Genomic DNA, 18,404 nt, shown 5'->3' on the forward strand with positions numbered 1-18,404 from the left:
ACATGCTCTCTCTGTAGACATGCTCTCTCTGTAGACATGCTCTCTCTGTAGACATGCTCTCTCTGTAGACATCCTCTCTCTGTAGACATGCTCTCTCTGAAGACATGCTCTCTCTGTAGACATGCTCTCTCTGTAGACATGCTCTCTCTGTAGACATTCTCTCTCTGTAGACATGCTCTCTCTGTAGACATGCTCTCTCTGTAGACATCCTCTCTCTGTAGACATCCTCTCTCTGTAGACATGCTCTCTCTGTAGACATGCTCTCTCTGAAGACATGCTCTCTCTGAAGACATGCTCTCTCTGTAGACATGCTCTCTCTGTAGACATCATGAGTCTGAGTGACGACCAGTTGTTCTGAAGTGGCACTGTGATGTCATCAGGTTCATGAAAGCCCCATTCAGAGAGCAGTTTTGGGTCGCGTGTCTGTCAGCAGCAGTGTGGGGGCCCACAGCAGTCTGGGGGCCCACAGCCACGACTCCAAGCTTTTGTACGTCTCCCTTTTTTGTATGCAGGTGATTTTTTTGTAGATTTGTGAAATGATTATTATTGTCATTTATTTTTCCATTTGATATTTTCTTGTTTGGTTTTGATGTTTGGTGTTAATTTCCCTGGTTAGGGAAACACCGGGTGAAACATTGTAACAATTCACAAAAATAATGTAGTATTTTCAAGTGTGTGTGTGTGTGTCTGTGTCTGTCTCTCTCTGTCTCTCTCTCTCTCTCTCTCTGTCTCTCTCTGTCTCTCTCTCTCTCTGTCTGTGTGTCTAAACTGAACGCTACGTCTGGTTTCTCCTCCTTTTCCCCCATGTATTTCTTTACCTCTTCAAGCGTTTAAACCTCTCTTTATGTCATGTTCTGGATTTGGATCATCTTGGACTCATTGTGTTCTGTAAGACTTATGTTCTGTAAGACTAATGTTCTGTAAATCTAATGTTCTGGTTCTTGATGCGAGTAGCTGGCAAGAGTCCTCCAGAGGGAACTTTGTGAACGTCCTCTAGAGGGGACTTTGTGAACTTCAGGTCCTCCACATGGGCGGAGCCTCCTCACTTTCTCCTTAGAATTCTGGGACTTTTTAAATTCAACCTTAATAAGTGGCTTAAAGATAATGTGGTGTGTACTCATTAGTGAGCTTGTATAGATGTCATGTAAATGTTAATTCTTTACATTTGTATTGCTGAGGAGGTGCTCCCTCTGCTGGTGATTGGTGTTTGTTTCTCTTTTTTATCTGTATTTCAAATATTACATGGGTCATTTTATGGATTACCTGCTGTCACTTTGCCTCCGTCAAATAAATAAATAAACTTTTCACAGTAAAAAAATAATTTAGACTGTTCTGGCCACTGCTTGAGTCTTGCAGAAGCCCGTGTGAAAATAGTGCACGGACAGTGACCACATGAGTCTAAATGGACTTAGGACCTGCCAAAATCTCACTCAAAGGTTTCATGAAAAGTTGACAGCCTGTAATAATGTGGCTGAGGATAAAGAGGTCCTGGAGCAGAAGACCATGACCTCTCACAAGTTCTCCTAAGACCACTGTCCTAAGACACTTTCAGACCATCTGCTCCAAAGGGAACCAGTACAGCCTCAGTGTGGGCCCTCTTATGAGGAGGAGAAACAGACTCAAAATGTGTTCACGATTAGCCCATTTCCGACAGGAAATGTTCTGTGATTGTGTTAAATACTGCTCCACTCATCAGTGTCAGATGTGCTGGCAGACGTGGTGCTGGCCGGAAATGGACCCATAGGCCCAGAATTACAGTATAATACTCTGCACCTACAGAAGTATTATTACTCTGAATCCTCTCCATCCATAGGTTTGTATGGGACATTGTACTTTCTCCCCCCTGTACACTATGTACACTGATCTATTATGTCAACATAATTAAGCAAGAAATCCCACCCTGCACCAGGCGTCACTGGCACAGTTGCTGGTTGGATTCCCGCTTGAGCTGTTTGTTTCAGCCTCACTGCCCACTCCATACCACGGTGGGATGTTCCAACTTTTCTTTCACTTATTCCATGATTTTCTTTCCTCTGAAGGATGATTCTGAACAAAGAGTGATGTATAGAAGCCTTATGCAATGCACTTGGATATCTGTGCGTTCACAAGAAATGCTCATGGTCAGATGTGAGCTCTAGGGCTTTACGAGCTCTGGGTTTAGGCCTCCGGGACTGGCACAGCAAAAAGGTCACAGGTTCGACTCCCGGTCCAGCCCAGGCCCCTCTGTGTGGAGTTGGCATGTTTGGGTCAACACAAAACACACAAAGCGCAACTGGTCAGATCCAAGCAGCTCTGAAGGATGGGTCAATAAAATGTACCATACCTAGGCAAACAGAACAAACCACAGAACTGGGTTGAAGAGGAAGAGGATTAGGACTGAAGTCATTGAGATCTGACACAGTTCAGAGATGCTCTCAGGAGAATGTCCCATGTAACAGTTGAGCTGTTTTGTAAGTTCACAAGGTTAATATAGAACCTCGTTGGAATGGGACACTTATTGTGTTTTGATTTTATGAGTGATATGTTATATTATCAAAAACTAGTTTAATTGTTCTAATAAGAAAAAATTCCATAAAAGGACTGCCATTCAGCAAAGAAATCAGCTCAAATATGATGTTTTATAAGCCCTTTTTCCATTTTCCCAGGCTAAAGTTCCAATGGGAAATTGTCAAAAAACTTCAGGAAATTTCTTCCCCTTTGCAACCTTATTTACAATTATGGTCCCAACAATTATGGTCCGGCTTCAGACCGGCTTCAGACCGGCTTCAGACCGGCTTCAGACCGGCTTCAGTAACTCTTTGGTTGCTTGTGTCCACAGGAACAGTAAGAAGGAGGCTGACCTGGAGGCGGCTCTGGCCCGGCTCAGAGAGCTGGAATCACAGCTTAACAACAAAGACGCGTCTCTGAGCACTGCACTGAGCGAGAAGAGAGCGCTGGAGGCCGAGGTCAAAGAGCTCAAGGCCTACATCGCCAAGGTCTGTATCCAAACACTTATCAAGTCCTGCCCTAGTCCTGCTTTAGTCCTGCTTTAGTCCTGTTTTAGACCTGCTTTAGACCTGCTTTAGACCTGCTTTAGTCCTGCTTTAGTCCTGCTTTAGTCCTGCTTTAGTCCTGCTTTAGACCTGCTTTAGACCTGCTTTAGACCTGCTTTAGTCCTGCTTTAGACCTGCTTTAGTCCTGCTTTAGTCCTGCTTTAGACCTGCTTTAGAACTGCTTTAGACCTGCTTTAGACCTGCTTTAGTCCTGCTTTAGACCTGCTTTAGTCCTGCTTTAGTCCTGCTTTAGTCCTGCTTTAGTCCTGCTTTAGACCTGCTTTAGAACTGCTTTAGACCTGCTTTAGTCCTGCTTTAGACCTGCTTTAGTCCTGCTTTAGTCCTGCTTTAGACCTGCTTTAGTCCTGCTTTAGTCCTGCTTTAGTCCTGCTTTAGTCCTGCTTTAGACCTGCTTTAGAACTGCTTTAGACCTGCTTTAGTCCTGCTTTAGTCCTGCTTTAGACCTGCTTTAGTCCTGCTTTAGACCTGTTTTAGTCCTGCTTTAATCCTGCTTTAGACCTGCTTTAGTCCTGCTTTAGACCTGTTTTAGTCCTGCTTTAATCCTGCTTTAGACCTGCTTTAGTCCTGCTTTAGACCTGCTTTAGACCTGCTTTAGACCTGCTTTAGTCCTGCTTTAGACCTGCTTTAGTCCTGCTTTAGACCTGCTTTAATCCTGCTTTAGTCCTGCTTTAGTCCTGCTTTAGACCTGCTTTAGTCCTGCTTTAGACCTGCTTTAGTCCTGCTTTAGTCCTGCTTTAGACCTGCTTTAGTCCTGCTTTAGACCTGCTTTAGACCTGCTTTAGACCTGCTTTAGACCTGCTTTAGACCTGCTTTAGTCCTGCTTTAGACCTGCTTTAGACCTGCTTTAGTCCTGCTTTAGACCTGCTTTAGTCCTGCTTTAGTCCTGCTTTAGACCTGCTTTAGTCCTGCTTTAGTCCTGCTTTAGTCCTGCTTTAGACCTGCTTTAGACCTGCTTTAGACCTGCTTTAGTCCTGCTTTAGACCTGCTTTAGTCCTGCTTTAGACCTGCTTTAGTCCTGCTTTAGACCTGCTTTAGACCTGCTTTAGTCCTGCTTTAGTCCTGCTTTAGTCCTGCTTTAGACCTGCTTTAGTCCTGCTTTAGACCTGCTTTAGACCTGCTTTAGACCTGCTTTAGTCCTGCTTTAGACCTGCTTTAGTCCTGCTTTAGTCCTGCTTTAGACCTGCTTTAGTCCTGCTTTAGACCTGCTTTAGTCCTGCTTTAGTCCTGCTTTAGACCTGCTTTAGTCCTGCTTTAGTCCTGCTTTAGTCCTGCTTTAGTCCTGCTTTAGACCTGCTTTAGACCTGCTTTAGACCTGCTTTAGTCCTGCTTTAGACCTGCTTTAGACCTGCTTTAGTCCTGCTTTAGTCCTGCTTTAATTTTAGGAAAGGTGTTTTTATCTTATGAATAAATGCATAGCTAAAGGTTTACTTGTAATTGAGTACAATATTAGAAATGTAACTGTACTTACAGTAGATGTGTTTGCGGTACATGTATTTGCAGTACATTTGTTTGCAGTACATGTATTTGCAGTACATGTGTTTGCAGTACATGTATTTGCAGTACATGTGTTTGCAGTACATGTATTTGTAGTACATGTGTTTGCAGTACATGTATTTGCAGTACATTTGTTTGCAGTACATGTGTTTGCAGTACATGTATTTGCAGTACATGTATTTTCAGTACATTTGTTTGCAGTACATGTGTTTGCAGTACATGTATTTGCAGTACATGTGTTTGCAGTACATGTATTTGCAGTACATGTGTTTGCAGTACATGTATTTGCAGTACATGTATTTGCAGTACATGTATTTTCAGTACATGTGTTTGCAGTACATGTGTTTGCGGTACATGTATTTGCGGTACATTTGTTTGCGGTACATGTATTTGCGGTACATGTGTTTGCAGTACATGTATTTGCGGTACATGTGTTTGTAGTACATGTGTTTGCAGTACATGTGTTTGCAGTACATGTGTTTGCGGTACATGTATTTGCGGTACATTTGTTTGCGGTACATGTATTTGCGGTACATGTGTTTGCAGTACATGTGTTTGCAGTACATGTGTTTGCGGTACATTTGTTTGCAGTACATGTATTTGCAGTACATGTATTTGCAGTACATGTGTTTGCAGTACATGTATTTGTAGTACATGTGTTTGCAGTACATGTATTTGCAGTACATTTGTTTGCAGTACATGTGTTTGCAGTACATGTATTTGCAGTACATGTATTTTCAGTACATTTGTTTGCAGTACATGTGTTTGCAGTACATGTATTTGCGGTACATGTGTTTGCAGTACATGTATTTTCAGTACATTTGTTTGCAGTACATGTGTTTGCAGTACATGTATTTGCGGTACATTTGTTTGCGGTACATGTATTTGCAGTACATGTCCCTGCAGTAGTTGACATGTCCCTGCAGTAGTTGACATGTCCCTGCAGTCGTTGACATGTCCCTGCAGTAGTTGACATGTCCCTGCAGTAGTTGACATGTCCCTGCAGTCGTTGACATGTCCCTGCAGTCGTTGACATGTCCCTGCAGTAGTTGACATGTCCCTGCAGTAGTTGACATGTCCCTGCAGTCGTTGACATGTCCCTGCAGTCGTTGACATGTCCCTGCAGTAGTTGACATGTCCCTGCAGTAGTTGACATGTCCCTGCAGTCGTTGACATGTCCCTGCAGTCGTTGACATGTCCCTGCAGTCGTTGACATGTCCCTGCAGTAGTTGACATGTCCCTGCAGTCGTTGACATGTCCCTGCAGTAGTTGACATGTCCCTGCAGTAGTTGACATGTCCCTGCAGTCGTTGACATGTCCCTGCAGTCGTTGACATGTCCCTGCAGTAGTTGACATGTCCCTGCAGTAGTTGACATGTCCCTGCAGTCGTTGACATGTCCCTGCAGTCGTTGACATGTCCCTGCAGTAGTTGACATGTCCCTCTGGTCCTGCGTCTGCAGCTGGACATGAGCCTGGCAGACATCAAGAAGCAGCTGCAGGATGAGATGCTGAGGAGGGTGGACGCTGAAAACCGTCTTCAGACCATGAAGGAGGAACTGGAGTTCCAGAAGAACGTCCACAGAGAGGTCCTCACTCTGCTCTATAAAGCACTTACAACCTCTTTAGAAGAAGCCAGTGAGCTCTAGAAAGTGCAGGACTAAGACTAAGAATGCATCTTTTTACCTCTGGATAAGGGTTAAGCTTCACACTGTCTGCCCCCTGCTGGTGTAAATGCAGAACAGACAGACACATCTTACTTTTGCAGACATTTACATGGTCCACGCTCCGTACAGACAAGCTCTCAAAGCATCAAGAGCACACACTGTGATCCTAAAATATGAAGCCTTGACAGTAGGAAAGGAGGCTAAGTCTGGAAGTAACGTTGGTTAGCATAGCCACAGCATTAGCGTGGTGGTTTATGGTGTAAACTAGCTCCTGTCACAAAGTGCTCACTGGAGTGACACTTGTCCACTGGCCTCTCCTGATGGACAGTCTGTTACTCACTGTCCCCTTGACCCCGGTGCACAGGAGCAGAAGGAGAGCAGTCGCCACAGCAGCCGCCTGATGGAGATGGACTCTGAGGGGACAATGAGGGACTATGAGTCTAAGCTCCAGGAGGCTCTGGCTGAGCTGAGAGCCCAGCACGAGGAGCAGGTCCGAATCTACAAGGAGGAGCTGGAGAGGACCTACACGGCCAAGGTATTCTCCACCTTCAGTTGCACTGGTTTGTTGTTTAGAGTGGCCCATAAAACTTTAAAAAGGTTGTAAGCAAATACAATCTAATTTAAATACAATCCTGAACATAATGTGATTTCACAGGAGAAACTGGGAGTCTCCAAACACATTTAACCTTGAATTTTACTGCATTTGGAGATTTGATTATGACACTTTTTCATGAGGGCAAAATCCACATGTTCAGGTTTTACTTGAAAAAATCTTATAGAAACACAAATCATTTTTAATTTGATCTACAGATATATTACATACATACCACAAATTATACATTTGTGAAGCTGAAATATTAGTTTGACGCTAGAAATTTATTTTGATTCCATCCTTTGTACTGGAAAAACAAACTTAACGGACATTTCCACGATACAAAAAAAATGGCTGCTTATCATTCGTTAGAAAAGCTCAAAATTTGCACAAAGACTCCGTAGAAAGTAGAAATGCTGCTGAAATGTCCGTGTGATGCGTCGCTCTGCGCAGCTGGAGAACGCCCAGGAGTCGGCCCACAGGAACAGTCACCTGGTGGGGTCAGCACAGGAGGAGCTGCAGCAGACCCGGGTCAGGCTGGAGGGCATGTCCGGCCAGCTCATCATGCTCCAGAAACAGGTACAATATAGATACAATATAAATATAAGAAAAGAAAGGTATTCCACGTTTTCAAATGAAATAATGGCCAAAATGTCACACATTTGGGAAAACTTGAATAAACCAGGCTTTGAATTATATATGAACAAATCATTTAGTTGAATTGACATGTGTAGGTGTGTCTTTTAAGAGTCTCTGTGGGAGAAAAATGCATTTGGAAAAAACTATCTTTGAAATGACAATATCCCATATCAATCTATGAAGTGGATTGAATGAAACAAGAAAACATCATTAAAGGACAAATAGTATTGAAAATGTACTTTTTTGAGCTTTTTAATCATGTTCTATCTTTATTTCCTCATAAAAACATAGCTGAAGTAGCAATTAGCTTCATTCACAATTTGGAGGAATCCTGGTTAGGAAGTCTCACAAACACTCTGAAGCTCCTCCATAACTCAGACCTGTGGGACGTCACCACAACACAGGGTGGCAGAACACAGGGTGGCAGAACACAGGGTGGCAGAACACAGGGTGGCAGAACACAGGGTGGCAGAACACAGGGTGGCAGAACACAGGGTGGCAGAACACAGGGTGGGCAGAACACAGGGTGGCAGAACACAGGGTGGCAGAACACAGGGTGGGCAGAACACAGGGTGGGCAGAACACAGGGTGGCAGAACACAGGGTGGCAGAACACAGGGTGGCAGAACAATCAATCAATCAATCTTTTATAGAGCCATTTACAACACTCAAAGTGACCAAAGTGCTACACAATAAAAAAAAAACAAGTCAATACAAACATAGGTTTTTTTAGTGCAGCTTTGTCTCTATTGTCGTTTCTAGGTGAAAGTTTATGTGTTGAAAGAAAAAACTGACACAAAGAAAAGACTTTAGCTTGAAATGTCCCACCTTTAACCTAAAATGTGTAGAATGTGTGTTCTTTACTGTTCTTTGGTGCCTAAACCTCATCCTGATCTCCTCCCGTGCAGCTGTCTCAGTCTGAGGCCAAGGTGCGGGAGCTGGAGGAGGCACTGAGCCGGGACCGGGACCTGATGAGGAGGCGTCTGGAGGAGAAGGAGAGGCAGATGGCTGAGCTCAGCGCACGTATGCAGCAGCAGCTCGACGAGTACCAGGAACTCCTGGACATAAAGCTGGCCCTGGACATGGAGATCAATGCCTACAGGAAGCTGCTGGAGGGCGAGGAGGAGCGGTGAGTTTTTTCATCCAGGAGTCATAGAACCGTGGTTACATTTGTCACTTTAGACACATTCCCCCATTTTTGAGGCCGGGAATCCCAAAATAATTGTTCAACCGAATTAAACTGTTATTAATCAGACTTTTTTGTTTTGTTTTTGAAATATTCATTTGAAGGGGATTCGGCGGTTTGGGGGCACCACTTCTGCCTAGGGCACCCAAATAGCCAGCAGCGGCCCTGCAATAATGCATTAACCCCTAGAGCAGATGGATGGATTTCTTTATTTGATGAAATTCTAGCGCAGCCTTTGAAAAACATTCACTCACAAAACATCACAGTATTTACAATATTAGCAGGGAATAGTTCAATTTAGAATGAGGTACAGTTACAGGTGCAGCAGTTACAGGTGCAGCAGGGACGAGCGCTCAACAGTTGAGAAGGAGAATGATTGTGAGGATAAAAGAGTTTTTTAGTCTATTGGTCCTAGAACCGGGCAGGGTGAAGCTCCTGACAGAGGGCAGGGTGAAGCTCCTGACAGAGGGCAGGGTGAAGCTCCTGACAGAGGGCAGGGTGAAGCTCCCGACAGAGGGCAGGGTGAAGCTCCCGACAGAGGGCAGGGTGAAGCTCCCGACAGAGGGCAGGGTGAAGCTCCCGACAGAGGGCAGGGTGAAGCTCCTGACAGAGGGCAGGGTGAAGCTCCCGACAGAGGGCAGGGTGAAGCTCCCGACAGAGGGCAGGGTGAAGCTCCCGACAGAGGGCAGGGTGAAGCTCCCGACAGAGGGCAGGGTGAAGCTCCCGACAGAGGGCAGGGTGAAGCTCCCGACAGAGGGCAGGGTGAAGCTCCCGACAGAGGGCAGGGTGAAGCTCCTGACAGAGGGCAGGGTGAAGCTCCTGACAGAGGGCAGGGTGAAGCTCCCGACAGAGGGCAGGGTGAAGCTCCCGACAGAGGGCAGGGTGAAGCTCCCGACAGAGGGCAGGGTGAAGCTCCCGACAGAGGGCAGGGTGAAGCTCCTGACAGAGGGCAGGGTGAATCTTCCTGGCTTCAGTCACAGACCTCATTTCAAACTGGTCCAGGATATCCGGGCCTTCTTTCACAATGCTATGTAGACGGCCACAATTTCTCAGGTTCAACAAATTGAATCAACAAAGAAAGAAAATGTTAAAACCGATTCCACAAATCAGCTGTGAAATATTTTCATGAAAACATGATCGACATTATAGACCTTGAGTTTTTGTTAAAAGTTCATCCTTTGATGTTTTTGAAACACTTGTTCGCAGGAACAACAAGTGGCATCACTCAAATAAATCTAGGACCAGGCTATGGTCCTTAGTCTCCACCTTTCTGTAAATAATGACATCATCTGCAAACTTTACTAAGTGATGATTCTCATGGTGACTTTGGCAAAGATTTGTAGAACATTCAACAGGGGGGACAGAACACAGCCCTGTGGAACTCCAGTGGATGACATGGCAGGCATTTCATTTACTCATTTACCTGTTTGTTAAAAAGTCAGTGACCCACAAAATCAGTCCAATGTCAATGTTCACATTCCTCGGCTGCTCTTGCAGTAAATGTGGTTGTATTGAATTTAAGGCTGACGAGAAATCAATAAACTACATACGAGCAAAAGTGAGTTGAAATGGCATCAGCTATAAGCAAACTGCAAGGGATCCAGCAATTTCTTTGATTTAAACGTTCTCCCTTCACAATTCTTCAGTATGCTTGTCCCTTGAGAGAAATACTGTACTTTTTCTGTGTTTGTCTGCAGCTTGAGGCTGTCCCCCAGCCCACCGTCTGCCAGAGTGAACGTGAGCAGGACGTCTGGGTCTGGGCACAGCCGAGTTCTGTACTCCCAGACCCCCTCCAGCACCAAAGTCGTGTCCAGCAGCAGGAGCTCCTCTGGCACTCACGCCGCCCCCGGCATCCAAGCCACATCCACCAGCAGGAGCTCCTCTGGCACTCACGCCGCCCCTGGCATCCAGGCGGCATCCAGCCTCCAGGTGGCATCCAGCAGCCGTAACTCCTCTGGCACGAGCGCTAAGAGGAAACGCCTGGACAATGAGGCAGAGAGCTCCAGCCTGACAGGGGTCACCAAGGCCCGCATCAGCCAGGTGGCCTCAGCCAGTGGCAGGGTCACTGTGGACGAGGTGGACCTGGAGGGCAAGTTCATCCGCCTCAGCAACAAGTCCGTTGAGGTACTATAACGCCTACTGCTCCTTTTGATTCGAGAAACAGAACTTAAGTGTCTGTGTGCTTTTAACCTGGTGATTGTGACGCCTGGAGTTGTGTTTGCGTGCATCTCTTGGTCTGGTGTAGAAGTTCTCAGCCACACCAGACCTTTGGATGCTTCCAGCGCTTCCAGGAGAGGAGCAGCACATTAGACGTTCTCAACACAAACACCGTTCTGTGTTTAGCTGCAGCAGGAGCTCTAACATGTGTTCATGATTAGATGATTATGTCTGTGGTTGTCTGTGGTCAGGACCAGGCGTTGGGGGGCTGGCAGGTGAAGAGTCAGGCTGGGGAGGGCACTCCGCTGTTCTACAAGTTTCCTCCCAAGTTCACTCTGAAGGCCGGGGCCACTGTCACGGTACGTCCTCGCAGCTCACATGCCTCCATTTCAGATTTGAGAAAGGTTGGAGAAGATTTAGACTAATCCTGAAATAACATTGATGAATACATCTTTTATTGTTGTTATTTATTTTTTATCTGCGTGTGGAATAATGCTTTTTATTTCAAGATGCGACAAATCAACTCGATTCAAACATTATGTGACTTTTAGACCTTTTTTTTTCACAATGTTATATTATATATATATATATATATATATATATATATATATATATATATATATAGGATATATTCTATATTTTCAGAAAAAGAGACGCCTTAACACCCAGAAGTAATTTTCAATCTGAAAATGTGTTCTCTGCATTTGACCAGCTTCAATTGAAGATGTTCGACTACAATGGATTGACTAAATAAAGACAAAAAGCTTTATGTCGAGAATCTTTAACGTCCTTGTGCCTGTGTCAGATCTGGGCGGCCTCAGGTGGAGGGGCCCACAGCCCTCCCACAGACCTGGTGTGGAAGAGCCACGAGTCCTGGAGCACCGGGGACAAAGTGGAGACCACCCTGATCAACGCCAACGGCGAGGTCTGTCCTGCCACACACCAGTCTGCTCTAGTAGTCCTGGTTTATATACATATATGTGTATAAATATATATATATATATATATACACCACACTCACCCTGCACCAGACTGCAGCTTGTTCACTGCCGTGTTCACACTAATCAAATCAAATCAATTTATTTTTGTAAGGCCCAAAATCACAACAACAGTTGCCTCTGAGGGCCACAGGGAGAAATGAATCAACAATGTCTGTGGTGGCGATGGAGTCAGACAATGTCTGTGGTGGCGATGAAGTCAGACAATGTCTGTGGTGGCGAGGGACGATGTCCCAGGGTCCTCTGTCCTTAGACTCTCCTTCTCGGCCAGGAAAAACTACAAAAAAAACCTCTTTGGGAAAAAAGCGTAGAAACCTGGAGGAGTTCCAGTGAAGGAGAGATCCGACTCTCACAGACGGACAGACGGACACGAGGAGACTGGAGCTGGACCCACTCTTCAGGCAGAAGAGGGACCGTCCACACAGGGCAGGGACCACTTCACCAGGGGAGGGGCATCTGGGTCCACAGGTCCTCAGGAGTGAGAGAAAGAAAAGAAGGCGGTGAACAGTTTGCAAGTGGAATCAAAAAATAAATATTGTTTGATAGCATAAGTAGTCAGAAGAAGAAGAGGATAGTGCTCAAGCTGTCATACTTCCCCCAGCATAGTTACTCCTAGGGCAGCGTAGCTAAAGCTGTGGGTTTTAGGACTGTCGGTTTCGAGAGTGAAAGCTCCTTTACGTAGACCTAACTCGTGACAGTGTGAAAATGACCTGAGTTTAGTCCCAGTTTATTCACGTTTTAGGCTTGTTATGATCCAAAATGTTACTCAGAAAAGAGTAGTCTCTGACAAAATCCAGAGAACAGTAAATATAATGATAACAATGTTTTTGAATATAAATGACATTTAGTTGTGATTGACAGGAGCTGGCGTCCAGGAAAATGACCCTGGTTCTGCTGGAGGACGACGAGGAATCGGTAAATGTCCCAGAACACAGAGCATTTACTCTGTTACATCTACTCTGTTACATTTACTCTGTTACATTTACTCTTTTACATCTACTCTGTTACATTTACCCTGTTACATCTACTCTGTTACATCTACTCTGTTACATTTACTCTGTTACTTCTACTCTGTTACATTTACTCTGTTACTTCTACTCTGTTACATTTACCCTGTTACATCTACTCTGTTACATCTACTCTGTTACATCTACTCTGTTACATTTACTCTGTTACATTTACACATCTACTCTGTTACATCTACTCTGTTACATTTACTCTGTCACATTTACTCTGTTACATCTACTCTGTCACATCTACTCTGTTACATCTACTCTGTTACATCTACTGTGTTACATTTACTCTGTTACATTTACACATCTACTCTGTTACATCTACTCTGTTACATCTACTCTGTTACATTTACTCTGTTACATTTACTCTGTTACATTTACCCTGTCACATCTACTCTGTTACATCTACTCTGTTACATCTACTCTGTTACATCTACTCTGTTACATTTACTCTGTTACATTTACACATCTACTCTGTTACATTTACTCTGTTACATCTACTCTGTTACATTTACTCTGTTACATTTACTCTGTTACATCTACTCTGTTACATTTACTCTGTTACATTTACTCTGTTACATTTACTCTTTTACATCTACTCTGTTACATTTACCCTGTTACATCTACTCTGTTACATCTACTCTGTTACATTTACTCTGTTACATCTACTCTGTTACATCTACTCTGTTACATCTACTCTGTCACATTTACTCTGTCACATCTACTCTGTTACATCTACTCTGTTACATTTACTCTGTTACATTTACTCTGTTACATCTACTTTGTTACATCTACTCTGTTACATCTACTCTGTTACATTTACCCTGTTACATTTACTCTGTTACATTTACTCTGTTACATCTACTCTGTTACATTTACTCTGTAACATCTACTCTGTTACATTTACTCTGTTACATCTACTCTGTTACATCTACTCTGTTACATTTACTCTGTTACATCTACTCTGTTACATCTACTCTGTTACATTTACTCTGTTACATCTACTCTGTTACATCTACTCTGTTACATTTACTCTGTTACATTTACTCTGTTACATTTACCCTGTCACATCTACTCTGTTACATCTACTCTGTTACATCTACTCTGTTACATCTACTCTGTTACATTTACTCTGTTACATTTACTCTGTCACATCTACTCTGTTACATCTACTCTGTTACATCTACTCTGTTACATTTACTCTGTTACATTTACACATCTACTCTGTTACATTTACTCTATTACATTTACTCTGTTACATCTACTCTGTTACATTTACTCTGTTACATTTACTCTGTTACATTTACTCTTTTACATCTACTCTGTTACATTTACCCTGTTACATCTACTCTGTTACATTTACTCTGTTACATTTACTCTGTTACATTTACCCTGTTACATCTACTCTGTTACATCTACTCTGTTACATTTACTCTGTTACATTTACACATCTACTCTGTTACATCTACTCTGTTACATTTACTCTGTCACATTTACTCTGTTACATCTACTCTGTCACATCTACTCTGTTACATCTACTCTGTTACATCTACTGTGTTACATTTACTCTGTTACATTTACTCTGTTAAATCTACTCTGTTACATTTACTCTGTTACATCTACTCTGTTACATTTACTCTGTTACATTTACTCTGTCACATTTACTCTGTTACATCTACTCTGTTACATCTACTCTGTTACATTTACTCTGTCACATTTACTCTGTTACATTTACTCTGTCACATTTACTCTGTCACATCTACTCTGTTACATCTACTCTGTTACATCTACTCTGTTACATTTACTCTGTTACATTTACACATCTACTCTGTTACATTTACTCTATTACATTTACTCTGTTACATCTACTCTGTTACATTTACTCTGTTACATCTACTCTGTTACATCTACTCTGTTACATCTACTCTGTCACATTTACTCTGTCACATCTACTCTGTTACATCTACTCTGTTACATTTACTCTGTTACATTTACTCTGTTACATCTACTTTGTTACATCTACTCTGTTACATCTACTCTGTTACATTTACCCTGTTACATTTACTCTGTTACATTTACTCTGTTACATCTACTCTGTTACATTTACTCTGTAACATCTACTCTGTTACATTTACTCTGTTACATCTACTCTGTTACATCTACTCTGTTACATTTACTCTGTTACATCTACTCTGTTACATCTACTCTGTTACATTTACTCTGTTACATCTACTCTGTTACATCTACTCTGTTACATTTACTCTGTTACATTTACTCTGTTACATTTACCCTGTCACATCTACTCTGTTACATCTACTCTGTTACATCTACTCTGTTACATCTACTCTGTTACATTTACTCTGTTACATTTACTCTGTCACATCTACTCTGTTACATCTACTCTGTTACATCTACTCTGTTACATTTACTCTGTTACATTTACACATCTACTCTGTTACATTTACTCTATTACATTTACTCTGTTACATCTACTCTGTTACATTTACTCTGTTACATTTACTCTGTTACATTTACTCTTTTACATCTACTCTGTTACATTTACCCTGTTACATCTACTCTGTTACATTTACTCTGTTACATTTACTCTGTTACATTTACCCTGTTACATCTACTCTGTTACATCTACTCTGTTACATTTACTCTGTTACATTTACACATCTACTCTGTTACATCTACTCTGTTACATTTACTCTGTCACATTTACTCTGTTACATCTACTCTGTCACATCTACTCTGTTACATCTACTCTGTTACATCTACTGTGTTACATTTACTCTGTTACATTTACTCTGTTAAATCTACTCTGTTACATTTACTCTGTTACATCTACTCTGTTACATTTACTCTGTTACATTTACTCTGTCACATTTACTCTGTTACATCTACTCTGTTACATCTACTCTGTTACATTTACTCTGTCACATTTACTCTGTTACATTTACTCTGTCACATTTACTCTGTCACATCTACTCTGTTACATCTACTCTGTTACATCTACTCTGTTACATTTACTCTGTTACATTTACACATCTACTCTGTTACATTTACTCTATTACATTTACTCTGTTACATCTACTCTGTTACATCTACTCTGTTACATCTACTCTGTTACATTTACTCTGTTACATCTACTCTGTTACATTTACTCTGTTACATTTACTCTGTCACATTTACTCTGTTACATCTACTCTGTTACATCTACTCTGTTACATTTACTCTGTTACATCTACTCTGTCACATCTACTCTGTTACATCTACTCTGTTACATCTACTCTGTTACATTTACTCTGTCACATTTACTCTGTTAAATCTACTCTGTTACATTTACTCTGTTACATTTACTCTGTTACATCTACTTTGTTACATCTACTCTGTTACATCTACTCTGTTACATTTACCCTGTTACATTTACTCTGTTACATTTACTCTGTTACATCTACTCTGTTACATTTACTCTGTTACATCTACTCTGTTACATTTACTCTGTTACATTTACTCTGTTACATCTACTCTGTTACATTTACTCTGTTACATTTACTCTGTTACATCTACTCTGTTACATTTACTCTGTTACATCTACTCTGTTACATTTACTCTGTTACATTTACTCTGTTACATCTACTCTGTTACATTTACTCTGTTACATTTACTCTGTCACATCTACTCTGTTACATTTACTCTGTCACATCTACTCTGTTACATCTACTCTGTTACATCTACTCTGTTACATCTACTCTGTTACATTTACTCTGTTACATCTACTCTGTTACATTTACTCTGTTACATTTACTCTGTTACATCTACTCTGTTACATCTACTCTGTTACATCTACTCTGTTACATTTACACATCTACTCTGTTACATCTACTCTGTTACATTTACTCTGTTACATTTACACATCTACTCTGTTACATCTACTCTGTTACATCTACTCTGTTACATTTACTCTGTTACATTTACTCTGTTACATTTACTCTGTTACATTTACCCTGTTACATCTACTCTGTTACATTTACTCTGTTACATCTACTCTGTTACATTTACCCTGTTACATCTACTCTGTTACATCTACTCTGTTACATCTACTCTGTTACATCTACTCTGTTACATTTACTCTGTTACATCTACTCTGTTACATTTACTCTGTTACATTTACTCTGTTACATCTACTCTGTTACATCTACTCTGTTACATCTACTCTGTTACATTTACACATCTACTCTGTTACATCTACTCTGTTACATTTACTCTGTTACATTTACACATCTACTCTGTTACATCTACTCTGTTACATCTACTCTGTTACATTTACTCTGTTACATTTACTCTGTTACATTTACTCTGTTACATTTACCCTGTTACATCTACTCTGTTACATTTACTCTGTTACATCTACTCTGTTACATTTACCCTGTTACATCTACTCTGTTACATCTACTCTGTTACATCTACTCTGTTACATTTACTCTGTTACATTTACTCTGTTACATCTACTCTGTTACATCTACTCTGTTACATCTACTCTGTTACATTTACACATCTACTCTGTTACATCTACTCTGTTACATTTACTCTGTTACATTTACACATCTACTCTGTTACATCTACTCTGTTACATCTACTCTGTTACATCTACTCTGTTACATTTACTCTGTTACATTTACTCTGTTACATCTACTCTGTTACATTTACCCTGTTACATCTACTCTGTTACATCTACTCTGTTACATTTACTCTGTTACATCTACTCTGTTACATTTACCCTGTTACATCTACTCTGTTACATCTACTCTGTTACATCTACTCTGTTACATTTACTCTGTTACATTTACACATCTACTCTGTTACATCTACTCTGTTACATCTACTCTGTTACATCTACTCTGTTACATCTACTCTGTTACATTTACTCTGTTACATTTACTCTGTTACATTTACTCTGTTACATTTACTCTGTTAAATATGAAAAGATCGACATGATTCAAGTGAAACTCTGGTCGTCTCAAACGCTCGACCTGTTGCTCTTAGAGACGATACAATGTGTTTGTTAAAAGTAAAAGATCCAGGGCTTTTGGACAAAGGGCCGGGGCCCGGCTCCGCCCATGGTAAGACGTACTCAAGTCTGTTACTTTAAAAGTACAGGGTACTTTAACAGGGTTAACAGTAAAAATATAAAAGTTCCAGTTGAAAAATGAAGTACATTTAAATGTATTAAGCGTCTAATGTGTGATCGTGGTAAAGAATTGTTCTGATTTGTGGTCAAAGGAAGCAACAAGTTATCACATCCTTTTATTTTAATATTCCACAGGCATAAAACGTATCTCCAAGAAGAATGTTAGTTTTAGCTTTCTTTTCCCATGGAATCGTACGGTTCTGTGGCCTAGTACTCAAAGTACTCTACTTTTACTTTTGTACTTTGTTACTTTCCTCCAAGGAATTTGATGGGTCATTACTTTGTAGTTCTACTTATTAAATTCACAGTGACAGTGACAGTGAGTCAGTGACAGTGAGACAGTGACAGTGAGACAGTGACAGTGAGACAGTGACAGTGAGTCAATGACAGTGAGACTGAGACAGTGACAGTGAGA

General features: G+C 41.7%; 1 protein-coding gene across 1 annotated transcript in view; it reads left to right on the plus strand.

Annotated features, from left to right (window-relative positions):
* LOC140373474 (lamin-A-like) overlaps window positions 1-18,404 on the plus strand; it is a 45,802-nt gene that overhangs the window by 14,845 nt on the left and 12,553 nt on the right. Inside the window, exons 3-11 of the mRNA XM_072459977.1 lie at window positions 2,819-2,975; window positions 6,008-6,133; window positions 6,576-6,746; window positions 7,257-7,382; window positions 8,350-8,570; window positions 10,325-10,751; window positions 11,036-11,143; window positions 11,590-11,709; window positions 12,644-12,697. Of these exons, the coding sequence (XP_072316078.1) occupies window positions 2,819-2,975; window positions 6,008-6,133; window positions 6,576-6,746; window positions 7,257-7,382; window positions 8,350-8,570; window positions 10,325-10,751; window positions 11,036-11,143; window positions 11,590-11,709; window positions 12,644-12,697 (1,510 nt within the window). The remainder of the gene's footprint in view (window positions 1-2,818; window positions 2,976-6,007; window positions 6,134-6,575; window positions 6,747-7,256; window positions 7,383-8,349; window positions 8,571-10,324; window positions 10,752-11,035; window positions 11,144-11,589; window positions 11,710-12,643; window positions 12,698-18,404) is intronic.

The sequence above is a fragment of the Eucyclogobius newberryi genome, unplaced genomic scaffold (assembly GCF_026437365.1).
Source record: "Eucyclogobius newberryi isolate DKJ021-1_F unplaced genomic scaffold, fEucNew1.0.hap1 SCAF_3, whole genome shotgun sequence".
Lineage (NCBI taxonomy): Eukaryota > Metazoa > Chordata > Actinopteri > Gobiiformes > Gobiidae > Eucyclogobius > Eucyclogobius newberryi.